This window comes from Diceros bicornis, chromosome 19, assembly GCF_020826845.1.
Source record: "Diceros bicornis minor isolate mBicDic1 chromosome 19, mDicBic1.mat.cur, whole genome shotgun sequence".
NCBI classification, from domain to species: domain Eukaryota; kingdom Metazoa; phylum Chordata; class Mammalia; order Perissodactyla; family Rhinocerotidae; genus Diceros; species Diceros bicornis.
The window spans coordinates 23,394,911-23,422,552 of record NC_080758.1 but is presented as its reverse complement, the minus strand read 5'-3'; the positions used below and the strand labels follow the sequence as shown (position 1 = coordinate 23,422,552).

General features: G+C 43.5%; 1 protein-coding gene across 4 annotated transcripts in view; it reads left to right on the top strand.

Annotated features, from left to right (window-relative positions):
* Positions 1 to 27,642, top strand: part of DLGAP4 (DLG associated protein 4) — a 144,322-nt gene that overhangs the window by 102,605 nt on the left and 14,075 nt on the right. For all 4 annotated transcript variants that reach the window (XM_058562759.1, XM_058562758.1, XM_058562760.1 and 1 more), the window contains 3 exons: positions 5,127 to 5,488; positions 8,076 to 8,164; positions 8,708 to 9,120. In XM_058562759.1, coding sequence (XP_058418742.1) covers positions 5,127 to 5,488; positions 8,076 to 8,164; positions 8,708 to 9,120 — 864 coding nt within the window. The remainder of the gene's footprint in view (positions 1 to 5,126; positions 5,489 to 8,075; positions 8,165 to 8,707; positions 9,121 to 27,642) is intronic.

Sequence of the window (27,642 nt, the reverse complement as noted above, 5' to 3'; positions counted from 1 at the left end):
GCCGGAGTCACATCCTGGAGGATGCAGGGCTGATCAGGTCCAACATCTTGGGTGTCTGAGGCACTTGCCTCCCTCTAAAGTTTAATCAGCAAATGATGGTTGTGCACCCTCTGGGCTGGGCACTGGGCACCGGGCACCAACATGCGTGGGACACTCTCTCAGGTGCATGGCCACAGCCCTGAGTGCTCCAGCTGATCCACAGAGAAAGCAGGGGGGCCAGACTCTGCCTGGGCCAGAAAGAGCTGGGGATGGGGGGACTGGCGGGAGGACAAGAAGCACAGAAGATATGAAAAGGGATTCTGGCAGAAACAAGTGCATGCAAAGGCCTGGGTGCATGAAGTGTGTGGAGTGTTTGGGAAAGGGCGCGTTGGGTTCTCTGGAGCTGGAAGGGGCATGCTGAGGGGGTGGGAGGGCAGGAGATGAAGGGGCAGATGTGTGGGTGAGTACCAAGCAGAAAGGGCTCCAAATTCAGGAGGGGACTAGAGCCTTGGATACTAAAGTACTGGGAGCCTTCACTATAGCTAAATAATCTTGATTTTTGGCAACCAAAGGTTTTTTGTAGCAATGATGAGGTTCATTTTCTCATTCAACAAATATTCGTTAAGAGCTTTCTGTGCTTAGGTATTACCCTGGGCCTGAGATATGACCTGTTGTGCCAAGACAGAGTTCTCCCCATCGCCCCAGGCCTATAACCATCAACAAGTAAATCTTTCAATGAGCCGATGACAAATGTGATAGGTGCTCTCATGGAGATCCTGGGTGATATGAGAGTGGAGGGCAGTCAGGGGAGGCCTCTCTGATGAACTGACGTTTGAAACATGAGGAGCTGAGAGAAGCTTTCCAGGCAGAAGGAATGGCATGTGTAAAGGCCCTGAGGTGGGAAGCAGTGTGATGGGTGTGAGGAACACAGAGTGGCTGGAGTGTGATGTTGGAAGGGGCAGGAGGAGAGGTTGGCCTATATTTCCTAGCATTTCACACATGTGAAATGAGAGCTGTCCCATGCAGTCAGGTCCCATTCCCCTGCCCTGGAGGGGACAGTGCTTAGAGCTGAGGGATGCCTGCCACCCAGAGAGTCCCCGAGGCCCCGAAATCCTCTCTGTTACACCCCTTATCCAGCTGTGACCTGTGCCCCCGGAGACAGAGAGAATCCAAGATAAGTTCACTTTTTCTGTTATCATATCTGGCCCGGCCTCTCGCTAGTTCAGTTTCCCTCTAATGAGTGGCTGCCTCAGCCAGGGCTCAGGGCCTCTCAGCATCAGCAGGACTCTGGGCCCAGAGAGCCCTAAGAGAGAGGCTGGAGGGTCAGTCCTCTGTTCAGACCCCTAGCTGTGGGCAGCCCCATTGTCTCCTGGGGAGGTAGGAAGAGCTCTTCTATGCAGATTCCTACACAGACTCCTCCAGGCCAGTATCAGCCCCACCCCACAGATGGGGACCAGGACACTGATGAGGGTCACACAGCTTCAGGCAGGCCTAGAGCCCAGTTCTGGCTCCTCACGCCCATTGCTACCCCCTTAAGGGGGAAATACCCCCCTTGAACATTTTGAGCAGGTTGAGACTTCACTCTTCTGATCTAGGGCAGAAAACTTCACTGAAGCCCTGCTTCCTTGGGGATATTTAGGCCAAACAAATCAATTCCTGAAATCTCCAATGAGTCTGGTCTCTGCTGGGCACGGGTGGCCGTTGGCTTCAGTGGGCTGCTCTAAATATCCAGCTCTTGGGGGAAACCGCCCCTGGTCTGGTCAGAGAACCAGCCCAGCCTCCCCACCAGTATTGGAGTGGGGAGTGGTAAAAATTTTGGCTCACTGCCCTCCAGGCGTGGCTCCCTCTGTATCAGAGACCAATAGGAGCCATGCCCTGGGCCTGTCTGAACCTTAACCTCTGTGGTGTAGCCTATCTGATCACTCCCTGTGGCAGTACAGCTGGTATGCAGCAGAGCTGGGATCTGGACTCAGGCTTGTCTGGTTCTGTGCTGCTCTGTGGCTTCTGGATCCTCACCACCAAAGGAATGGCTCTCAAATGGTAGAATTTCAGGCAGTGGAGAGAAGGAATTCAGAGCAGGGATCTTTCCTTCAGTCACAGTGATGGGAGGTTCCACACCTGTGCTTGAATGAGAGAACGAATGGGAAAATGCTTTGAGTTTGTCAAGGGCTGTGTGAATATGGTGTGCTGTTACCCAGTTAGAACCTCCCCCACCACCACCACCACTGAACAGATGAGGGTACTGAAAAGTTGCGGGGTGGGGCAGGACTTGCATGAGGAATTGCTGGGGCCTGGAAGCCAGGCCTCTGCCTTTACTCCTACTCCAGCAGTCAGATCTTGGCTTGGGTGTGCCCCTGCAGACTGGCTCCAGGGTCCATCAGGATGCTGGGGGTGTACTGTGATCAGTGAAGGCCCCAGACCCTTGGGACCCCAGACCCTTGGAGCCCCAGCCCAGCAGGAAGGGGCCTGAGGCCTGGGGAGCAGAGTGAGGAGGGCTGTACTGTCAAACAGATGTGGTTGCCACTTACTGTTGGCAATTTGGGTGTTTTCTAACCTTTCTGAGCCTTAAGTGCCCCATCCGTAGAGTGGGCATAATCGTATCCCCACCTCACAGAGTCACTGTGAGGCTTAAATTACAAAGCCACAAAGCTGCTGAACGCAGCTCAGTAAATGACCCAGCTTTTGGCTGTCAGCCTATGCCTTATGGCCAGCTGAGTACAGGAGCTTGGCTTCCCTGAAGCCGCCTGTCCCTCCTCCCACAGGGAGGAGCATTGGAGGGTCATTCTTCTGTGGACCGAAGCCCCGCCTCCTGCCTGCCCTGCTGCCTTGATTCTCCTTCTGCCCACGCGCTGCCCTTCTCAGGTTGAGGAGTCAGAGATTGCGAGTGTGTCTATCTGGGGGATCCCTGAGTTTTTCTCAAGTCCTGAGCAGGACTGGAAAGTTTTCAACAGAGTGGAACTTTAGTGCTTCTGGCTCTGAGCTCCCAGAGCACTTTGTCACCTCCAGGCTAGGCCAGGCACAAGACACGGCTCCCAGCTCCTGGCCTTTCTCATTGTGGTATCTGTTGCTGTTGAAGCACTCATTTCCCAGCTAATGAGGGCTCGTCACTTCCCTGGAATCCAGTTCTGGGCCTGGCTTAATAGATGTCTGTTGGATGAATGGACAGACGGATGGGCTTTTTAAATTAAATTTTTTATTTTTAGGTCATTGTAATTTACAAGCAGTTGTAAGAAATAATACAGAGGGATCCTATGTATCGTTTACCCAGTTTCCCGCCATGATAAAATCTTACAAAACTGTAGTATTATATCATAACTAGAATATTGACATAGATACAATCCACCAATCTTATTCAGATTTCACCATTTCCGCTTGTGCTCACTTGTGTGTGTATTTGGTCCTGTGCAGTTTCATCACATTTGTAGAGTCATGTATCCACCACCACCGTCAAGATGCAGAACTGTTCCATGAGTCAGCACACACAAGGATCCTTCTTGTCGCCCTTTTATAACCACACCCACGTTCCTCCCAGCCTCTCCGTCACCCTCTCCCCCTCTCTGCTTAGTCTTCCTCACCAACCGCTAATCTGTTCTCCATCTTTATAATTGGGTCATTTAAAGAATCCTTTATAAATAGAATCATACAGTATGTAACTTTTGGGGATGGGCTTTTTTCACTTGGCATAATTCACTTGAGATTCATCCAAGTTGTTGCTTATATCCGTAGTTCATTTAGTGTTATTGCTGAGTAATATTCCACAGTCTGGATGCTACAGTTTGTTTAACCATTCACCCATTGAAGGGCCTCTAGGTTGTTTCCACTTTTTGTCTATTACAAATCTGCCATGATTCAGTATGAGTTTTTTCTGAACATGTTATCATTCCAAGGGATAAGTACCCAAGAGTGCAGTTACTAGGTTATATGGTAATAGCATGTTTAATTTTAAAAGAAACTGCCAAAATGTTTTCCAGTGTGGTTGTATCATTTTACATTCCTACCAGCAATGTATGAGTGAGTGATTGTTTCTCCACATCCTCACCATCATTTGGTGTTGTCATTGTTTTTTATTTTAGCCATTCTGATAGGTTTGTGTAGTGATAGCTCATAGTGGCAGTTGAATAGGTTCTGCTATGCCTTGCCCACAGCCTCTGTGGCACGGGGCCTACTTTTGTGGGTTTCCATGGGGCCATTACCACGACCATGGTTGGTAGCCCTTTGGAGGCAGGGCTTCAAGTCACTTGTTTGGCTCCTGCTCCCAGCCCAGGCCCAGAAAGGGCACTGGACAATGGGCATTTGGAGTTAAGATGCTGAGAAAGGCCCTTGAATCTGACCCAGCCCCTCATAGCAAGTAGCTACTGCTGTTTGAAAAGCACCTTCTGTTTGAAACAAAAAGTTCAGCATCTGAGAAGCCAGCTGTGGGCCAGCCCCACGCCGGGAATGTTATTCGGAGATGACCCCAGGTCCCACCCATGGCAGGTCCTGGTTCCCTGAATCTCCGTGGAGTACAGGGAGGCAGACCAGGCATGATGAAGTCTTGGAGGAGACAGACTGGTGTATGGGGTTTTCACGTAATGGAGGTGAAGTGGAAATGGCAAGATGGGGGAAGGGTTAGGGGGTCCCTGAAGGATGTGTTGGTTTTTGACCAGACAGGGAGGGGGCATCCAAGCAGAGGGAACAGAGGTATAGGGAAGGTAGAGTAGAATAAAAGACCAGGGGGAGCAGTAGGTCTCTCTCAGCTTAAGGAAAGCAGGGTTGACCATTCCTTAGGTGTCCTGACTTCCACTCTGCTGTCACTGCTTCCCCTGGCATGGTTCAGGCTCTGTCATAGCCTGTGGTACCTCACCGTCTAGCCCATGCCCCAGCTGGATAATACCTTTGTGTGTGACTATGAGGTAGAGGATATCTTTGGTCAGTGTTGGCATCCCCCACTAGATTTGGCCTTGGCCTAGCATGAGGGTGGGCAGGGCCTGTGTCTGTCTTGGTCACTGCTGCATCTGACTCCCATTCTCCTGCTCCAGAAATCCTCGCTGAGGGAATGGCTGAGGCCAGAGCTAGGGCCGGGTCAGGTAGGGCCTCAGACTTGAAAGGGGCTCGAGAGGGTTTGGGGGGCTCACCTTCTCCCTTATCCTCCTCTCACCCATCTGCAGGTTCATCATGCCTAGTGGCATATAAGAAGACCCCGCCACCGGTCCCGCCACGCACCACGTCAAAGCCATTCATCTCAGTCACGGTCCAGAGCAGTACCGAATCTGCCCAGGACACCTATCTGGACAGCCAAGACCACAAGAGCGAGGTGGCAAGCCAGTCAGGCCTGAGCAACTCGTCGGACAGCCTAGACAGCAGTACCCGACCGCCCAGCGTGACACGGGGCCTAATCACCCCAGCCCCCGAGGCCCCCGAGCAGCCCCCAAAACATGCAGCTCTGAAGAGCGAACAAGGGACGCTGACCAGCAACGAATCCCACCCTGAGGCCATCCCCAAAAGGAAACTGTCATCTATAGGAATACAAGTAGGGGCCCCTTTCACACTCGTGTGTCCTTGGCCCGCTCCGTGCACTTGCCTGTGTGTAATTACATCTGGTGGAAGCCCACTAGGTCTCTTGGACAAAAGTGACAATAGACAAAAGTCTGTCTATTTTGGGGGGTTGGCCCCAAGTGGCCAAACCAAATTCCACCCATAGCCATGCCTTCCTCACGTCACCTACATGTGCTGCGACGTCTGTAGCTGTGGGCATGTCTCTGCTCCTCCGATGGGTTGTCCCAGTGAATGTAGTTACACTCAGCCAGCCATCTCCTGTCCACTGTTTGCCTGTCCACTGTCTGTCTGTCCATTCTACCCTTTGCCCTGCCAGCCAGTGTGTGGGAGGCGGGACTGGCCTAACAGTTCTCTAATCCAAGGTCAGCTCGGGTGCGGAGACCTAAGCCCCGCTTGGCAGCGGGAGCAGCGTGGAGCATAGACGCCAGTGGGCCAGGAGCCCAGGACCCAGGACCCTTAAGCCATGGGGGTTGCTCGAGGGGACCTTTGCCCAGAGCCCTCTCGGGCATTGGGGACAGGTAGGTGGCTCAAGGCGCCAGGCTCATGTCAAATTGAGAAATGTGATACTGGTCCTGATGCCTCTCTCCGTGGGAAAGGATCCAGGCAGGTGGTTCCCTAGGACCAAGTGGCCAAAGCCAGCAGACCTTCCTGGAAGCCAGACTCACTGTGTACCCATGGCCATGGCACACAGCAGGGCAGGGTGTGCTAGCTTCCCCTCCACTGCTTCATTGCACCCCTGCATGCACCTAACATCAGTAATCTGTCTTCTGTTAGCTGAACTGGGGAAACTTGGGCCCCGCCTTGCAGTTTTCAGGAGGTGCTCTAAATCCAGAGTGAGAGGACTCTCCCTGCCCTGGCTGGACTTCCACACTAAAGTGGAGCACACTCAGGGCAAGGAGGGGGGGAAGCTACAGTGGGCCAGGAGCTTGGGGGAGGCAGAGCCCTACTAAACCCGGGGGGGCGGTCAAGGTGGTGTGCATTGTAGCTTAGGGTTGGAAGGAATTTCCATTTCCCCAGCCACCCCTGAGCAATTGGACGTGGCAAAGTGGATGACAAAGCAGTGGAATGTGGAAGGAACACAAGAAACAAAAGGGGCTGAATGGAACAGAGACGGCTCGCTGACCAATTTCTTGCACTTGCCTGAATTTCCTTCCCCGCAAGAGGCAGCTCTGGGCTTCAGTGTCCCCACATATATAAGAAGAGAGTTGGCGAGGAGACTCTCCTGTTTGTTTTCTGGGCTCCTTCATAAGGGGTCCAGCCCCTGCCCTGTACAGCCGCTCCGGGAGGGGTTCTTAGGAACACAGAAAGTAGCCTAGTCTCTGACTCTGGGTCCTGACCACCCAGGGTCTTTGGGCAGCCCTCCCCTCTCCTTGGCCAAACCAGATGCTCCTGTCTTTCCAAAAGGCCTGAGTTAGGCTCAGTCTTGATTCCTTTCACCCAGAAGTTCACATGAGGATGAGAACTCCACATCTTGGGCCTATTCTAGGCTTCTCCTTCCCCAGATTCCCCCCTACCCCCATTCCATGCCCTCATTGCAGCTCCTTGAGGTCCAGTGATGCTGCATTCTCGGAGCTGGCTCTTGCTGAAGAAGTGCGGCCGCACCGCCATGGCAAGGAGGAGCCTGTTGCTCAGCCCCCTGGCCCCTGATGCTTCCGTGAAGCCAAGAGACTGGAGAATCCCCAATTTCCAAGGATACCCTGACAACCCTCATCCCATCCCTTGGTGCCTCAAGTCCTAGGTCAAGTGTGGGTTCTCCCTTATTCATGAGTCATGATGGAAGGGCTGGCCTGGCTGCTCCATGGCCACACACCTTTGTCCCAGAAAAGAAAGGCAGGCCCAGGGCATCATTGTTGCCATGTTTCTTTGCAGTTCACAGGAGTGTAGAGAAAGAGTGCTAGCTTTGCAGTTGGCCCTGCCCTGGCCCTTCCTACTGCTCCCCAGGCGCTCAGTGCTGAAGGTAACCTCAGCCAAGTGTGATCAAGGCCCAGGGATGGCATGTCGTAGTGTCCAGGGGCTTCGCCAGCTATTGCCTTGGTGGCAGTTCTCAGATCCAGAACTGCTATCCGAGGTTTGCCCAGTACAGGCACCTCCAGCCTGCCCTTCAGCTGCAGGGTTGGGGGAGTGATCTGAGCCTCGAGACAGCCCCCAGCTTCGACTACACCAGATAACGGCTGTGGCCTTGTGTGTGTGTGTCTTCTTTCTCTTTCGTCCTTTTTTTTCTTCTCTCTGATGTGTGTAAAGGAGAGGACTAGAAGGAACGGTTCCCACCTCTCGGAGGACAACGGACCCAAAGCGATCGATGTGATGGCACCCTCCTCAGAGTAGGGAAAGCCAGTCATCTCCACCCCATCCCACCTCCCGCCCGCCTCCGTGCGAATGAGCAGTGCCCGGCTTAACCTGGTCCGGCCTCGGGCCCATGTGGTGTCTGCATGCCTCGTGTCTGTCTGTCCACTTGTCTTTTTGCGTCGTTCCACTAATGTGAATTTCAGCAGCAAGTGTGGTGTTTGTTTTTTATTTTTGTCTTTGTCTCTGTGCTGTTGCTGTCGTTGTCCTTCAATAAGGTTGACTGCATTCAGCCAGTGCCAAAAGAGGAGCCCAGTCCCGCTACCAAATTCCAGTCCATCGGGGTTCAGGTAGAGGACGACTGGCGGTAAGTCGCACAGAGGTGGTGGCTGCTTCTCCCCTCTTCTCTCCCGCCCTCTGCTCTCACCTCTCCTGCGCCGCCTTCTCCTGCTCTCGCTAACCCACTTCTCCTTGCTGGATTTCTAATAACCAAGCTGGGTTTGGGTGCGGGTGGTGGCCCAGGCATGGGAGGCTGGGCAGGCAGGCGGGTGGGCAAATGAGCACGTGCTCTGTGAGATTAATCCGCCCATGGGGGGCCAAGGCCGGGTGGAGACATGGCCCGGCTCCCCGATGCTGGTGGTCTTCCTGGCCCCACTGCAGTAAACAGGCAACCTTATGACCTTGTCCATGTGTGTGTGTGCGTGTGTGCGTGTGGGCGTGGTGGGTGGGGCAAGGGCTGAGCAGAGAATGAGATCCGGGCTGTGGGACCCGCTTCAGGCGCATGGTGAGCAGATGATGCATCCGTTTCTCTGTCTCCCGTGTGTCCGGGTTGGGGTGGCCTCTGGTCTCTGGCCCTCTTGGTGACTCTCACCCCTTCCTGTCCCCACCCCACTCCACCCCCCAACCACAGAAGCAGCGCCCCCTCTCACAGCATGTCCTCCAGACGGGACACCGACTCAGATACCCAGGATGCCAATGACTCAAGCTGTAAGTCGTCTGAGAGGAGCCTCCCGGACTGTACCCCGCACCCCAACTCTGTCAGCATTGATGCCGGCCCTCGGCAGGCCCCCAAGATTGCCCAGATCAAGCGCAACCTCTCCTATGGAGACAACAGCGACCCTGCCCTAGAGGCATCCTCGCTGCCCCCACCTGACCCCTGGCTCGAGACCTCCTCCAGCTCCCCGGCAGAGCCGGCACAGCCAGGGGCCTGCCGCCGAGATGGCTACTGGTTCTTGAAGCTACTCCAGGCAGAAACGGAGCGGCTGGAAGGCTGGTGCTGCCAGATGGACAAGGAGACCAAAGAGAACAACCTCTCTGAAGAAGGTAGGTGCTGCAAGGATGGCCCCCTGGGGCGAGGGGAGAAGGTGGATACACAGCTAGTTCTGCAGCTTCCAACCAGATAGCCTCAGAGCGGGGAGGGTCTCTTAGGTTCTCTTCTCGGGTCAGTTGTGAGCTCACCTCTTCTTTTCATTCTTTCCTTTCCTCTATCCATGCATCTGCCTAAGGAAACCTTTTTACAGAAAGGCTTTATGGCAACAGCTGCTAGTTGTACAGGCTGTGGGATCAGCCATACCTGGTTGAATCCCAGCTCTTCCGTTACTAGTGAAGTGACCTTGGTCAAGTTACTCTGAGCCTCAATTTCCTTATCTGTAACGGGGAGATAATCCTACCTCTAACTGCATAAGTATATTGTGAGGATTGAATGTGGCAGTGCATGTAAAGGGCCCTATGAAGTGCTGGACCCAGAGAAAGTTGGTACCATAATTATGCCTTCAGCTCCTATTGAGCACCTACTGTGTGCCAAGCACCAAGGATCTAACTGTGGGCCTCAAAAGGGTGTGAGGAACTATAAATGGGTGAGACAGAAGTCATCTACTTTTCCACTTATGTTTCTAACTATACCATGCCTATTTCCAAAAATTCCCCCCATAAATTAGTTCAAGAGCTAGAAATATGTAGGGGGCCTAGATTCGCAGGTGGTTGATATAGGGGAGGGGTGGTTTGGAGGCAGGCCTTTGGGAAGCTCCAGGAGCCATACCCTGCCCTGACTTGGTTCAGTCAAAGCTCCAATCCCCAGTTAGCTCCTCCTGCACAGAACACACGGGAAGGACAGGTCTCTAGAGCATCCAGAAGGGACAGAGCCAGCATCCCACTGACACGTGATGGGGTGGGGCCCGAGGAAAGCACCCTTTGATGATTCAGGGAGCACTTAGGAGTCACCGTTTTCACTGTCCTCCAGGCCAGTTCCCAGCTTTGATGTCACACCGCTGTTGTGAGGTATATATCTAATAACCCTTTACAATAATATATTTAAAAAATCAGAATGGAGGCAAGGATCAGAGAACACTGAAAGGCTTCTAACAGAAACCATTCAGCCCACTGCCCTACCTTAGTCTTCTCCACTTTCAGCTCTCATTAGCTGTATATTCTGGTATTTACCTTCATATTTCTTTTTTTAAATGTGATTACCTTGGGCCGGCCCCGTGGCTTAGCGGTTAAGTGTGCGCGCTCCGCTGCTGGCGGCCCGGGTTCGGATTCCGGGCACGCACCGACGTGCCACTTCTCCAGCCATGCTCAGGCCGCGTCCCACATACAGCAACTAGAAGGGTGTGCAGCTATAACATACAGCTATCTACGGGGGCTTTGGGGGGAAAAATGAATAAATAAATAAAATTATAAATGTGATTACCTTTAATTTCCTCTCTAAAATTTAATCAGCATTATGGATTGATTTCCTGCCATACTAGATGAGTATTTAGCTCTGTTACCTCCACCTCCTGTGCCCCACCCTCCCTATATTACATCACAGTTTTGGATTAAATAACAACCAGTATTTCTGTTTACTGTGAGCATGCAAATATTGTTCATTGCAGAGCCTAGTAATATATTATGATTTCATTTTCTTTTTTATACATTTTGTTTTCCCTAGAATGAATAGTTGCCTCATTTTTTTTACATCATTTTCTAAGCTCTTATTTGTAATTTTTTCACATGCTCCACCAGATCTGCCAACCCTCTTCAGTATTATTTTCCAGATGTGCAAACATATCAGATAATCTCTTGGGTTCTCATTTTTCCTGGTGCCCTCTGCCTCTGCTCTGGTCTGGCCAGGCTGCGTTCTGGGCCTGCCACCTAGCTGCTGTCCGGAGATTCCCCTTTTCATCACCTGGACTGCCTTCAGCCGCTTCCCATAATGGGCACCCTACTTTTTGGACCACATGGTCTGCTGCTTTCTTGGTTTTAGTCGCTCATTTTCCTGGAGCACATCTTCAATTGAAGATAAATTTTTGGAAACTTTGCATATCTTTATTCAGACTTCACACAGTTTGGCTGGGTGTAAAGTTAAAAATAATAAATATATATATATAAATATATGTGTTTATATGTATATATAATTTATATGTTATAAATTTATATATATAATTTTTATATAAATTATATATATAAAATAAATATAAAAATAAAGTTGAAAATAATTTTCCCTCAGAATCTTAAAGACTGTATTGTGTTTAGCTTCCGTTACTTGTGCTGAAAAGTTTGATGCCATTGCAGTTCTCAGTGCTGTGTATTTTTTATCTCTGGAAGCTGTTAGGATCTTCACTTTACCTCTCTTGTGAAATTTCTCAGTGATGTGCTGTGGAATGGGTTTTTGTTCATTTATGGTGCTAGTAGTTAGAAGGCCATTTCTATGTGGAGACTCAGGTCTTTCATTTCTAAGAAATAGTCTTGCATTAATTTTTAAAAATAATTTCCTCACTTGCATTTCTTGTTTTCTCTCTCTAGAATTCCTGTCACGCAGGTGGACCTGCTGGATAGATCCTTAGTCTCTGATCTTTTCTTCCTCAAATCTTATCTTTTTTGTCTATCTTTCTGGAAGCTTTTCTTTTTCTTTTTTTTTTTCCAACCTGTAACAGCTTTATTGAGATATAATTCATATGCCATAAAATTCACCTTTTTAAAGTGTACAATTCAGTGGCAGTTGGTACACTCATAGTGTTGTGCAACCATCACTACTATCTGGTTTCAGAACATTTTCTTCACTCCAAAAAGAAACCCCATAACTATAAGCTTTCACTCCTCATCACCTCCTCCCCCCTTGCTCTTAGCAACCACTAATTCTGTCTCTGTGGATTTGCCTATTCTGATCATTTATATAAATGGGACTATACAATATGTGGTCTTTTGTGTCTGGCTTCTTTTGCTTTGCATAATGTTTTCTAGGTTCATCCGTGTTGTAGCATGTGTCAGTACTTCATTCCTTATTGCTGAATAATATTCCATTTTATGAATATACTACATTTTATTTATGCACTTATCTGTTGATGGACATTCGGGTTCTATCCACTTTTGGGCCAATATGAATAATGCTGCTGTGAACATATTGTGTACAAGTTTTTGTGTGGATGTATGTTCATTTCTTTTGGGTACATACCTAGGAGTAGAATTGCTGGGTCATATGGTAACTCTGTGTTTAATTTTTTGAGGAACCGCCAAACTGTTTTCCACAGTGGTTACACCATTTAACATTCCCACCAGCAATAGTATATGATGGTTCTAATTTTTCCACATCCTCACCAACACTGGTAATTACTGCTCTTTTTGATTATAGCCATCCTAGTGGGTGTGAAGTAGTATCTCATTGTGGGTTTTTTTTTTAAGTTTATTTTTTTATTGAGGTAACATTGGTTCATAACATTATATAAATTTCAGGTGTACGTCATTGTATTTTGATTTCTGTGTAGACTACATCATGTTCACCACTCAAAGACTGTTACCATCTGTCACTATACACATGTGCCCTGTTAATCCTTTTGCCCTCCCCCTCCCCCTCTGGTAACCATCAATCTAATCTCTATATCTGTCTGTGTGTTTGTTGTTGTTGTTTTTATCTTCCACATATGAGTGAAATCGTATGGTATTTGGCTTTCTCTGGCTGACTTATTTTGCTTAGCATAATACCCTCAAGGGCTATCCATGTTGTTGCAAATGGCAAGATGTAATCTTTTTTTATGGGTAAGTAGTATTACATTGTGTATATATACTTCGTCTTCTTTATCCACTCATCCATTGACTGGCACTTAGATTGTTTCCAAGTCTTGGCTATTGTGAATAATGCTGCAGTGAACATAAGGGTGCAAATATCTTTTTGAGTTGATGTTTTTGTATTCTTTGGATAAATACCCAGAAGTGGAATAGCTGGATCATATGGTAGTTCTTAATTTTTTGAGGAATCTCCAAACTGTTTTTCATAGTGTCTGCATCAGTTTACATTCCCACCAACAGTATATGAGGGTTCCCTTTTCTCCACATGCTCTCCAACACTTGTTATTTCATGTCTTTTTAATTATAGCCCTTCTGAAGGGCGTGAGGTGATATCTCATTGTAGTTTTGATTTGCGTTTCCCTAATAATTATTGATGTTGAACGTCTTTTCATATGCCTGTTGGCCATCTGTATATCTTCTTTGGAAAAATGTTCAGATCCTTTGCCCATTTTTTAATTGGACTGTTTTTTTGTTGTTGAGTTGTATGAGTTCTTCATATATTTTGAATATTAACTCCTTATCAGATATACGATTTGCAAATATCTTCTCTCAGTTGTTATGTTGTCTTTTTGTTTTATTGATGGTTTCCTTTGCTGTGAAGAAGCTTTTTAGTTTGATGTAGTCCCATTTGTTTGTTTTCTCTTTTGTTTCTCTTGCTTGGAGAGACATGGTATTCAAAAATATACTGCTAAGACTGATGTCAAAGAGCATACTGCCTGTGTTTTCTTCTAAGAGTTTTATGGTTTCTGGTCTTACAGTCAAGTCTTTAATCCATTTTGAGTTAAGTTTTGGGTGTGGTGTAACATAATGGTCTACTTTAATTCTTTTGCATGTGGCCGTCCAGTCTCATTGTGGTTTTGATTTGCATTTCTGTGATGGCTAATAATGTTCTAGCATCTTTGCATGTATTTATTGGCTATTTGTATATTTCTGTTGGAGAAATCAGTTGAGGTTGGGAGGTTTTCTTGACTTTATCTCCAAACTGTCCATCAAGTGTTTACTGTGGCTGTCCATATAGGAACTCTTTCTTATTCTGCTCCTTTTTCATAATATTTTTGTCCTTGTTTTATGCATGTAGTATCTTCTCCTACCTCTCTGAGACTTAACATAAGTTTTCATGTTGTGTCTGTTTCCTTTAGGTTCCTTTTTTCTATTTGTCTTTTGGTTGGAGGCTCTCCTGGAATGTCAGTAATCTTTGGTTGTTTATTCATATTTAAAAGTGAGGAACTGATTCAGGAGTAGGAAGGAGATTGCTGTTTTTGTTGTAAGCCTAGTAGTTCCACTTGTTTTTTAATTTTATGATTTAATTTAAAATAAAACTTAATTTTAGAGTTTCCAAAAGCTAACTATATAAAAATAAAAATAGCAAAAGTCATGGTAATATACTAGTATGTTAGTAATATATGGTAATAACATTAAAGATGAAGAAATAATTATTTAAGCATCAGGATAAAAACTCTTTAATAGCAGGATAGAAGCTATTATGAATAATGCTGTGTTCAGATCTCCTGAGATATACCTAGGAGTAGAATTGCTGGATCATATGATAATTCCATTTTTAACTTTTTCATTTTTTTATTGTGGTAAAATATATATAACAAAAAATTTTCCATTTTAACCACCTTTAAGCATACAATTCAGTGGCATTACTTACATTCACAGTGTTGCATATCACCAATATCTATTTCCAGAACTTTTTCATCACCCCAAACAGAAATTTTGTACCCATTAAGCAATAACTCCCTATTCCTCCCTCCACCCAGTCCCTGGTAACCTCTAATCTACTTTCGGTGTCTATGAATTTGCCTATTCTAAGATATTTCGTATAAGTGGGATGTTACAATGTTTGTCCTCTTGTGTTTGGCATGTTTTCAAACTTCATCTGTGTTGTAGCATATATCAGAGCTTCATTCCTTTTTATGGCTGAATGATATTTCCATTGTACCTAGATATCACATTTTGTCTATTCATCTGTTGATGGACACTTGGGTTATTTCCACCTTTCAGCTACTATGAATAATTCTGCAGTGAACACCGGCATACAAGTATCTGTTTCAGTCCCTGTTTTCAATTCTTTTGGGTATATGCCTAGGAGTGGAATTGTTGGATCATGTGGTAATCTATGTCTAGCTTTTGAAGAACTGCCAAACTGTTTTCCACAGTGGCTACACCATTTTACATGCCCATCAGCGATGCACCAAGCATTCCAATTTCTCTCCTTGCTAACACTTGTTATTTTCCATCTTTTTTTTTTAAATTACGGCCATCCTAGTAGGTATGAAGTGGTATCTCATCGTCATTTTGATTTGCATTTCCCTGATGACTGGTGTTGAGCATCTTTTCATGTTCTTATCGGTCATTTGGATATCTTCTTTGAGAAATATCTGTTCAGTTTCTTTGCTCATTTTTTAATTGGGTTATTTGTCCTTTTGTTGTTGAGTTATAAGAGTTCTTTATATATTCTGGATAATAGGCTCTTATCAGATATACGACTTGCAAATATTTTCTCTCATTGTGTAGGTTGTCTTTTCACTTTCTTGATAGTATCGCTTGATGTACCAAAGTTTTTAATTTTGATAAAGTCCAATTTATCTACATTTCTTTTATTGCTGTGCTTCCACTTACTTTTTAAGTTTTGAACATATATTAATTTAATGAAAATCAGGATAAAAGATGGAGGCACTGAGAAGCTATCTGGCAGCTCTGTGTGGGCAGGGCTTGTGGAAATGTAGGCTTCTGTGGACACCACAGAAAATTGGTTTTAAATAACATAAAGCAAAAATTATATCAAGATAACAAAGGATACCAATTACATTAATATACAATTATCAAAATATTAAATAAATTTGTGATATAATAATTTGTGTACTTGTTTGTCAAGGCATTAAATAATAAGATCTAGCCGTCAGTCTGGTTACTGTAATTTTGAAGTAGTGATGACGGTAAACATTATTTCAAGGTAACTGTGACAACTATAATGTGATATGAAATTATCTGTGATTTCTATCAGTGACAAAGTGACACATACTGCTAACATTAAAGTTGTTTGTTGCCCAGCTAAGTTTAAGGACATCCTGCTCTAGGGTGATTGGGTGACAAACTGGCCTTTCCTTAGGAGAAGACTTCGAAAGCTCAGTATCTTTTCTGTGGAATCCTTCAGAATCTTCTTCAGAAAAGAATCCTCTAGTTACTCTAGGGGCCAATAGAAACTAGAGGTGGTATCTCGTGGTTTTGATTTGCATTTCCCTAATGATTAATGATGTTGAGCATCTTTTCATGTGCTTGTTGGCCATTTGTATATCTTCTTTGAGAAATGTCTTTTCAGATCCTTTGCCTATTTTGAATCTGGTTGTTTGTTTTTCTTTTGAGTTTTGGGAATTCTCTATATATTCTGATTGTAAATCCTTTATAAGATATATGATTTGCAGATATTTTCTCCTATTTTGTGGGTTGCCTTTTCACTCTGTAGATAGGGTCTTTGATGACAAAATTTTTAAATTTTCATAAAGTCTAATTTGTCTATTTTTTCCTCTATTACCTGTGTCTTGGGTGTCATATCCAAGAAATCACTGCCAAATCCAGTGTGATGAAGCTTTTGTCCTATGTTTTCTTCTAAGACTTTTATTGTTTTAGGTCTTATATTTAGGTCCTTGATCCATTTTGGGTTAATTTTTTTAGGTGGTGTTGATAAGGGTCCAACCTCATTCTTTTGCGTGTGGATATTGAGTTTTCCCAGCACCGTTTGTTGAAAAGACTGTCCTTTCCCCATTGAATGGTCTTGGCACTCTTGTCAAAAATCATCTGGCCGGGCCGGCCCCGTGGCTTAGCGGTTAAGTGCGCACGCTCCGCTGCCGGCGGCCCGGATTCGGATCCCAGGCGCGCACCGACGCACCGCTTCTCCCGCCATGCTGAGGCCACGTCCCACATACAGCAACTAGAAGGATGTGCAGCTATAACGTACAACTATCTACTGGGGCTTTGGGGGGAAAATAAATAAATAAATAAAATCTTTAAAAATAATAATAATAAAAAAAAATCATTTGGCCATGTTTGCAAGGGTTTATTTCTGGGCTCTTCGTTCTATTCCATTGGTCTGTTTGTCTGTCTGTATGCCAGTATCACACTGTTTTGATTATGTAGCTTTGTAGTAAGTTTTGAAATTAGGAGGTGCAAGTCCTCCAACTTTGTTCTTCTTTTTCGAGACTGTTTTGGCTGTTCAGGGTCCCTGGAGATGCCATACGAATTATAGGGGTGGGTTTGTCTGTTTCTGCAAAAAACGTCATTGGGATTTTGATAGGGAGCACATTGAATCTGTAGATTGCTTTGGGTAGTATTGACATTTTAACAATATTAAGTCTTCTAATCCCTGAGCATGGTTTCCTTTTATTATGTCTTCTTTAATTTCTTTCAGCAGTATTTTGTAGTTTTCATTGTATAAGTCTTTCCCCTCCTTGGTTAAGTTAATTCCTAAATATTTTATTCTTTTTAGTACTACTATAAATGGAATTGTTTTTGTAGTTGTTGGTATATAGAAATGCAGCTGATTTTTGTGTATTCACCTGCTAGTCTGCTGAATTCATTTATTAGTTCTAATGGTTTTTTTATGGCATTTTTAGGGTTTTCTACATGTAAGATCATGTCATCTTCAAACAGAGATAATTTTACTACTTCTTTTCCAATTTGGGTGCCTTTTATTTGTTTTTCTTGCCTAATTGCTCTGGCTAGAACTTACAGTGTTATGTTGATTACAAGTGGAGAAAGTGGGCATCCTTGCCTTGTTCCTGATCTTAGAAAAGACACTTTGAGTCTTTCACCATAGAGTACGATGTTTGCTGTGAGTTTTTCTTATATGGCTGTTATTATGTTGAGGTAGTTTCCTTCTATTCCTAGTTTGTTGTGTTTTTAACATGAAAAGGTGTTGAATTTTGTCAAATGTTTTTTCTGCATCAATTGAGATATCAAGTGGTTTTTTTCCTTCGTTCTGTTGATGTGGTATATTACATTGATTTTTGTACATTGATCCACCCCTGCATTCCAGGAATAAACTCCACTTTGTTGTGGGATTTAATATGCTGCTGAATTCTGTTTGCTAGTATTTTGTTGAGGATTTTTGCATCAACATTCTATAAGGGATATTGGTCTATAGTTTTCTTGTAGCATCTTTGTCTGCCTTTGGTAATGCTGGCCTCATAAGAATGAGTTAAGAAGTGTACCCTCTTCTTCAAGTTTTTGGAAAAGTTTAAGAAGAACTGGCATTAGTTCTTCTTTAAATGTTTAGTAGAATTCACCAGTGAAGCCATCAGGTACAGGGCCTTTATTTGTTGGGAGATTTTTGATTACTGATTTAGTCTAATTACTAGTTATAGGTCTATTCAGATTATCTATTTCTTTGTAATTTAGTTTTGGTAGCTTTTGTGTTTCTAGGAATTTGTTTATTTCATCTAAGTTATCCAATTTGTTGGCATACAATTGTTCATAGTACTCTCTTATAGTGGTTTTTATTTCCGTAGAACCAGTAGTAATGTCCTCACTTTTATTTCTGATTTTAGTAATTTGAGTCTTCTCTCTTTTTCCCTTAGTCTCTCTAGCTAAAGGTTTGTCGATTTTGTTGACCTTTTCGAAGAAACAACTTTTGGTTTCATTGATTTTTCTTTTTTCTTTTTTCTTTTTTTTTTTTTTTTTGTGAGGAAGATCAGCCCTGAGCTAACATCCATGCTAATCCTCCTCTTTTTGCTGAGGAAGACCGGTTCTGAGCTAACATCTATTGCCAATCTTCCTCTTTTTTTTTCCCCAAAGCCCCAGTAGATAGTTGTATGTCATAGTTGCACAGCCTTCTAGTTGCTGTATGTGGGACGCGGCCTCAGCATGGCCGGAGAAGCGGTGCGTCGGTGTGCGCCCGGGATCCGAACCCGGGCCGTCAGTAGCGGAGCACGCGCACTTAACCACCAAGCCACGGGGCCAGCCCTCATTGATTTTTCTCTATTGTTTTTCTATTCTCTATTTTGTTTCTCTCTGCTCTAATCTTTATTATTTCCTTTTGCTAACTTTGGGTTTAGCTTGTTCTTCTTTTTCTAGTTCCTTAAGTTGTAAAGTTAGGTTACTGATTTGAGATCCTTCTTGGGTTGTTTTTTTTTTTTTTTTTGAGGAAGATTGGCCCTGTGCTAACATCTGTTGTCAATCTTCCTCTTTTTGTTTTTTTTCCTACCCAAAGCCCCAGTACATAGTTGTATATCATAGTTGTAGAGTTGTAGCTCTTCTATGTGGGACACCGCCTCAGCATGGCCTGATTAGCAGTGAGTAAGTGTGCACCCAGGATCCAAACTGGTGAACCCTGGGCGGCCAAAGCAGAACACGCGAACCTAACTGCTACGCCACCAGGCCAGCCCCTCCTTCTTGTTTTTTAGTGTAAGCATTTATAGCTATAAATTACCCCCTTAGCACCACTTTTGCTGTGTCCCATAAGTTCGGTATATTGTGTTTTCATTTTCATTCATCTCTAAGTATTTTCTAATTTCCCTTGTGATTTCTTCTTTGATACATTGGTTGTTTAAAAGTACATTGTTTAGGAGGCCGGCCCCATGGCATAGTGGTTAAGTTCAGCGCACTCTGCCTCAGTGGCCCAGGTTTGTGGGTTCAGATCCCAGGCACAGACCTACACCACTCGTCAGCCATGCTGTGGCAGTGACCCACATACAAAATAGAGGAAGATTGGCACAGATGTTAGCTCAGGGCAGATTTTCCTCAGCAAAAAAAAAAAAAGTATGTTGTTTAATTTCCACAATTTTGTGAATTTTCCGGTTTTCTTTTTGTTATTGATTTCTAACTTCATCCCATTGTGGTCAGAGAAGATATCTATCTTTTAAAAAATCTACTGAGTCTTAATTTGTGGCCTAACATGTGATCTGTCCTTGAAAATGTCCCATGTACACTTGAGAAGAATGTGTATTCCAATTGTTGGGGTGAGTGTTCTGTATGGGTCTCTTAGATCTAGTTGGTTTATTGTGTTGCTTAAGTCCTCTGTTTCCTTACTTGTCTTCCGTCTAGTTGTTCTATCCACTATTGTGAGTAGGGTATTGAAGTCTCCAACTATTATTATAGAACTGTCTATTTCTCCCTTCAGTTCTGTCAGTTTTTGCTTCATATATTTTGATGATCTGTCATTAGATATGTAAACGTTTATAATTATTCTATCTTCTTGCTGTATTGAATGCACCTTTGATTCTTAAGAACACCAATGACAGAAATTTTTTCATGGTTTCAAAATTTGTTTTTTATGTTTTTTCATATTTAGGTGTTTAATCCATCTGCAGTTTATATTTGTGCATTCTAGGATCTCATTTTATTTTTTTCATATGGAAAGCCAGCTGTCACAACACTAGTTATTGAAGTGTCTCTACTTTCCTCACTGATTAGTAATACTAATAACTAGTATACTAATAACTAGTAACCTCTGCCAAATTTCCATGTACTCAAGGGCGTGTTTCTGAGCTCCATTCTGTTCTGCTCCTCTTTTGCCTATTTCTGTGCTAATAGAACTTTTAATTACCATAGCTGTGTAACATGCCTTGGTATCTAGTAGAGTGAATCCCCCTTCCCTATTCTTTTTGTCCAAAAAGGAAAACTCCACTTACCTCTTTATTCTTCCAGTACTAATTTTAGAATTAGTTTATCAAGTTGCTCAGAAAAATTTTGCTGGGACGTTGACTGGAAATAGAGTTTATAGATTACTTTGGGAAGAATTGATACCTCTGAAATATTGAGTTCTCTTACCTATGAATAAAGTTTCTCTCATCTCTCTCCATTTATTCAGATCTCCTTTTATATCTTTCTTTTCGAGTTTGATTAATTTCTCTATGAAGGTCTTAAATATTTTTATTAGATTTATTCCTTGATACTTTCCAATTTTTGTTTTGATGGTAAAATGAATCATTTTTTAGTATTTGTGTATTCTAATTAGTTATTGCCAGTAGATAGAACTGATGCTTGATCCTTGTACATTGATCTTGTGTCCAGCAATCTTGTATAATTCTCAGGTCTCTTAGATTTGCATCATAAATGATCATATTGTTGGCTAGAATTGCAATTTTGTCTCTCTTTTTCTAATCTCACTGTGTCTTCTGCATAACTTGTCTGTGGGAGCTTCAGGACATTGTGGAATAGTAGGAAGAAAGCAGCATCTCTCCCCTGCTCCTGACCTTCATTTAGTCAGCCAGTGGTTACGAGTACCTACCATATGCCAGGCACTGTTCTAGTTTCTAGGGATATAGCAGTGAACAAAACAACATCCCTGCCCTCGTGGAGCTTACATTCTCGTGGAGAGAGACAGAAAATAACCAAATACACAAGTAAACATAATATGTAGGATGGTTAGATGTGCAACCAAGAAAATAAAGCATAGGAAGAGCAGGATAGTGATGCTGCATGTTGTGGGGTGGGGGCAGTGTCACGGTCCCACATAGGGACTCAGAGAAGGCCTCTCTGAGAAGGTGACCTTGGAGCAGAAACCTGAAGGAAGGGAATGAGAGAGGTCTTAGAGATCAGAAGAGCAGAGGTGACCGTAGGGGCAGAGAACTCCTGTGATGGGCAAATGCTTCTAGGCTTAGGGAAGGTGGCTGGTGTGGCTGCAGCAGTGAGCAGGAGGAGAGAGGGGGAGATGAAGGCAGAGTGGTGGCACCCCAAATCACAGAGGGCCTCAGAGGTGCTTTTAAAGCCTTGACTTTCACTCCCAGAGGAGAACTCGTTGCAGAGTTTTGAGTGCTGCAACTTGACATTCTTTTCTAAGGGATTAATCTGAATTCTTTACTCAAAAGAGAGTTGAGGGAGAGAAGTGGAAGTTGTGAGATGAGGTAGGAGGATGTAACCATCATCTGGGTAAGAGAAGATGGTGGTGGCCATGGAGCCTTTAAGGGAGGGGGTCACCTTCTGGATATATTGGGAAGGTAGAGCAGGATTTCTTGATGGGCTGGATATGGAATAAGAGTGAAAGGAGTCAAAAATGGTTTGGAGTCTGAGTGATGAAAAGGCTGGAGTTGCCACTGAGATAGAGAAGACTAGTGTAGACATCAAGAGGACAGTCAGGAGTTCAGTTTTAAACTTGATAAATTTGATACACATTATTAGGTGTCAGAGTGGAGAAGCCGAGCAGGCAGTTGGACATATGACTCTGGGCAGAGGTCTAGGTTGAAGATTATATTTGGGAGTCATCAGAGTACAGATTAAGGCCAAAAATGAGATGAGAATGCCTAAGGAGTAGAGGAGAGCCTCGATGCAAGGACTGAGGCCCAAGACACTAGTACTTCATGGTGGGAAGGGAGGAGCAACCAGTGAGATGGGAAAAAAGGCAGTTGGAGCCAACTGAATAAGGTTTTCAAGAAGAGAGAATCAGTGATGTCAGATGCCGCGGATGGGCACAACAGGGCAGATCTAGAAATGCCAGGTCACTAAAGACCTTGAAGAGCTGGTCTGTTTTGGTGGAATGGTGATGGTAGGGGGCAGGGGGAGGGGCAGCCTGATTGGAGAAGGATTAACAGAAAATAGAGTAATTGGAGATGCCAAGTATAGTCAACTCTATTGATAATTTTTTTTTTTTAATAGGGTCAAGGGAGGAGAAGGTTGGGTTTTTTTGTTCTTTTTCTTGTTAAATGGAGTGATGTAAGCATGTTTATATGTTGTTGAGAAGGACCTTGTAGGGAAGGGGGAATTCATGATATGGGAGAGAAAGGAGACAGCTGCTGGGATGATATTCTTATGCAGCTGAGAAGGAACTGAACTAGTGCCCAAGTGGAGAACAGATAGTGACGAAAGGGAGCAGAGTGAGAAAGTGGGAGGCAGCTCGGGAGGTTTGAGGAGAGATCTGGAATGGTCGTCTAGAAGTGCAGGGGCCGCTGAGATGAGGTGGTAGAGGGAGAACTAGAATGGGGCCAGGGGTGTGTTAATCCAAAGATTAGCTTGTTCTTAATTTCGTTTTCAATTTAATTGTGTTGTGTTTAGGGAATGTATCTATATCATACCACTTCCTATAAGATGGTGAGTTTGTCTGTTTCTCCTTATAATGCTGTCAAATTTTGCTTTATATTATTTTGGAGATATCTTAGGTGTATCAAGTTTAGAGTTGTAACATTCCTGGCAAATGTTTCCTGATCCACTCTCTGTGTTTTTCTGGATTTATATTTGTGTTTTGCCTTAAAGTCTTATTTGATGTGTTAGGAGTATTGCTGTCCCAGCTTTCCTTTGGTTAGTGTTTGGTATAACATACCTCTTTTCCATCCTTTCACTTTCAGTCTTTCACTGTCCTTATAATCAGATATACCTGGCTGTTGTGTTCTGTCCAGTCCGGTGATTTTTATTTCAGAAGTAGACAGTGTACTCCCTTTATAGTAGGATATCTATATTTTATTCCTACCTTGTTACTTTGTGGTATTTGTTCTACTTTTTTGAGGTTTCTTTTTTTCTTCTCTCTTTTCTTGCCTTCTTTTGGATTAACACACCCCTTTCCCCATTCCCTTTACTAGTTTTGAGGCTGTATTAATTGGAATTACATTTGCCTACAAATAATGTTTGGGAAAAAAAAATGGTTTGAACAAGACTGTTTATTTCTCTCAAGTTCATGACTAAGATAGTAATGCTAGAGCCCCAGGCTTCTTTTTTTCTTGAGGTTTGATGTCATGATTGGCTTCCATTCACAAGATCTTCTCATCATTCAGAGTGGCTGCCGGATTCCAGAATCCCAAGTGCATTTCAGCCAGCAAAGAAACCAATAGCAAAAAAGAGCGAGCCATCCCCATATACCACTCCTATCTCTACCTGCTTTTTTTTTTGGTGAGGAAGACTGGCCCTGGGCTAACATCTGTGCCCATCTTCCTCCACTTTTTTTTTTTTTTTTTTTTAATATGGGTCGCCACTACAGCATGGCTTGCCGAGCGGTGTGTCGGTGTGTGCCCGGGATCCGAACCAGCGAACCCCGGGCCGCCGCAGTGGAGCGCGCGCACCTAACCACTTACACCACCGGGCCGGCCCCCTCTTCCTCTGTTTTGTATGTGGGACACCGCCACAGCATGGCTTGATGAGCAATGTGCAGGTCTGCGCCCGGGATCCGAGCCCACGAGCCCTGCGCCGCCAAAGCAGGGTGTGCGAACTTAACCACTATGCCATCGGGCTGGCCCCTACTTATACCCCTTGTCCAGACTGCTCATAGCTTGTTGCAAGGGTAGCCTAGGAAATGGTCGAGTCCAGGCTGCTGTGTGCCCAGTTAAAAATCAAAGGTCCCCACAGATCACTTGTTTTCAGAAGCCTGTGCTGTGCTTAGCAGTGTGTGCACGTTATAGAGATGTGACATAATACTAACAACAGAAGTCCTTATTCTAATCTTGATTCTACTGTAACTTGTTATATGACTCTAATATTTTACATACCATGCCTCATATTTTCCAAAGTATTTGACAATACTTTGTCCTGGAAAATTCACACTATCTGTGCTTAAGAAATTTCTCTGTTTTTACTTCATCTGAATAAAGTTGCTATTTGACATGAAGAAAAAAAAAAAATCAAAGGCTCTATTTCTGAGGGAGAAGGAGAAACAAACATTGGGAACAACTAGCCATATCTGCCACAGAAGTTATACACTGTATTTGTATTCTTTTTTTTTTTAGATTTTTATTTATTTATTTTTTCCCCCCAAAGCCCCAGTAGATAGTTGTATGTCATAGCTGCACATCCCTCTAGTTGCTGTATGTGGGACGCAGCCTCAGCATGGCCGGAGAAGCAGCGCGTCAATGCGCGCCCGGGATCCGAACCCCGGCCGCCAGCAGCGGAGCGCGAGCACTCAGCGGCTAAGCCACGGGGCCAGCCTGTATTTGTATTCTTTTAACCCTTAAAATTTTAACATTAAGTTGCTCAACATCTTCACCTTTCTCTCAAACAACACAAGGACTTGAAATATGATTCATCTAATTGTTTTCTTATGGTAAAACCCCACTAATAATAATAATTATATAATTTTCAATTTATTATATAATTATGATTATTTTATCAATATCTTTATTTAAATTTGTTTCTATATTTGTAGTTTTCTTTGCTCACCTTTCCTTATTATATCTCAGATCTTCCTTCTTGGATCATTTTCTTCTTTGCTGAGTACATCCTTTAGAACTTCTTTAGTGAGAACCTGAGAACTGGCATTAACTCTGTTTTTATTTATCTGAAAATCTTTATTTTACTCTCATTCTTCTTATTAACTTTTATTTTTATTGTGAAAGATACATGCAAAGAGTAGACAGAGTAAAGAAAGATAATAAAAAGAACACTCGTGGGGGCCGGCCCGGTGGCTTGGCGGTTAAGTGCACGCGCGCTCTGCTACTGGCGGCCCAGGTTCGGATCCCGGGCGCACACCGACGCACCGCTTCTCCGGCCATGCTGAGGCCCTGTCCCACGTACAGCAACTAGAAGGATGTGCAGCTATGACCTACAACTATCTACTGGGGGGCTTTGGGGGGAAAAAAAGGAGGAGGATTAGGCAATGGATGTTAGCTCAGAGCCGGTCTTCCTCAGCAAAAAGAGGAGGATTAGCACGGATGTTAGCTCAGGGCTGATCTTCCTCACAAAAAAAAAAAAAAAAAGAACACTCGTGAACCCACCACCTAGTTTACAAAATAGAATGTTACCAACATCTTTGAGGTCCAGTGATATATCACCTTTCTCCCATAGCAGTCAGCACTGTCCTGAATTTTGTATTAATTATACCCCTGCTTTTCTTTATACTTACACCACATATACGTATGACCCTAAGAAATATATTGTTTAGTTTTGCCTGTTTTTGAAATTTGTATTAATAGAAGCACAGTGTGTGTATTTTTCTGAGGCTTGCCTTTTTTATTCAACCTTGTTTTTGAGATTCATCCGTGTTAATGCCTGTACTTGTAGTTCATTCTTTTCATTGGTATGTAACATTCCACTATATGAATATACTACTGCTTATCCATTCCACTGATGAGCATTTGAATTGTTTCTAGTTTTTAGTTATGAACAATTTTTTATAACAGTGTTGAGATATAATTTACATACCATAAAATTCACCTCTTTATACAATTCAGTGGTTTTTAGTATATTCACAGAGTTGTGCAGCCATCACTGCCATCTATTTTAGAACATTTTCATCATCCCAAAAAGAAACCTTGTATCTATTTAGCCATCATTCCCTACTCCTCTTGCCCCCTCCCCCAGCCCTAGGCAAATGCTAATCTGTTTTACTCTCTATAGATTTGCCTGTTCTGGATATTTCATATAAATGGAGTCATACAATATGTGGTCTTTTGTGTCTGGCTTCTTTCACTTTGCATAATGTTTTTGAGACTTATCCATGTTGTAGCATGTGTCAGTACTTCCTCTTTATTGCTGAGTAATATTCCATTGTGTGGATGTATCACATTTTGCTTATCCATTCAAAAGTTTCCACTTTTTGGCTATTAGGTACTCTTTGAAACACAAGTTTAATTTTAGTGAAGTCTAGTTGGTTTTTTCTTTTGTCACTTGTGATTTTGGTGTCAAGTCTAAGAAACTATTGACTAATCCAGAATCATGAAAATTTACTGCTGTTTACTTCTAAGAGTTTTATAATTTTAGCTGTTACATTTAAGTCTGTGATTTATTTTGAGTTAATTTTTGTATATGGTGCGAGGTATGAGTCCACCTTCATTCTTTTACATGCGCATATCCAGTTGTCCCAGCATCATTTGGTAAAGAGACAGTTCTTTCCCCACTGAATGGTCTTGGTACCCTTTGTAATAAGTTTTCAAATTGGGAAGTGTGAGTCCTCCGACTTTGTTCTTCAAATAAAAATGGAAATAAAAGCAGTTTATGGCCAGTTCTCAGGTTCCCACTAAAGGGAATTCTAAAATATGTACTTCATTCTTGCATTTCCATATGAATTTTAGGATCAGCTTGTCAATTTCTACAGAAAAGGCAGCTGCGATTTTATTTTGATAGAGATTGTGTTAATCTGTAATTCAATTTGAGGAGTATTGCCATCTTACTATTAAGTCTTCCAATCCTTGAACATGGGATACCTTTCCATTTATTTAGGTTTTTAAAAATTTCTTTCCATAATGTTTTATAGTTTTCAGTGGACAGGTCTTACATTTCTTTTGTTAAATTTATTCCTAAGTATTTTATTCTTTTTGATAATATTGTAAATGGAATTGTTTTTTTAATTTCATTTTCAGATTGTTCATTGTTAGTGTATAGAAATCCAATTGATTTTTGTATATTGATCTTGTATGCTGCAACCTTGCAGAACTTATTTATTAATTCTAAGTTCTTGGGGGATTCTTTTTCGTTTTGTTTTCTGCTGAGGAAGATTCACCCTGAACTAACATCTGTCACCAGTCTTTTTTTTTTTTTTTTTTTGCTTGAGGAAGATTAGCCCTGAGCTAACATCTGTGCCATTCTTCCTCTATTTTGTATGTGGGTTGCCACCACAGCGTGGCTGGCGAGTGGTGTAGGTCCATGCCTGGGAACCAAACCCATGAACTCCAAAGTGGAGTGCACCAAACTTAACCACTACGCCACAGGGCCGGCCCCTTTTGGGATTCTTTAGGATTTTTTATATATAAGATCTTTTTATCTGAGAATAGAGATAGTTTTACTTTTTTCTTTCCAATATGGATTCCTTTTATTTTGTTTTCTACCTAATGGCCTTGGCTCCATATAATGTTGAACAGAAGTGGCAAGAGTGGGGGGCATCCTTGTTTTTGTCTCATTCCTGATCTTGGGGAGAAATTATTCAGTCTTATACCATTAAGTATGATG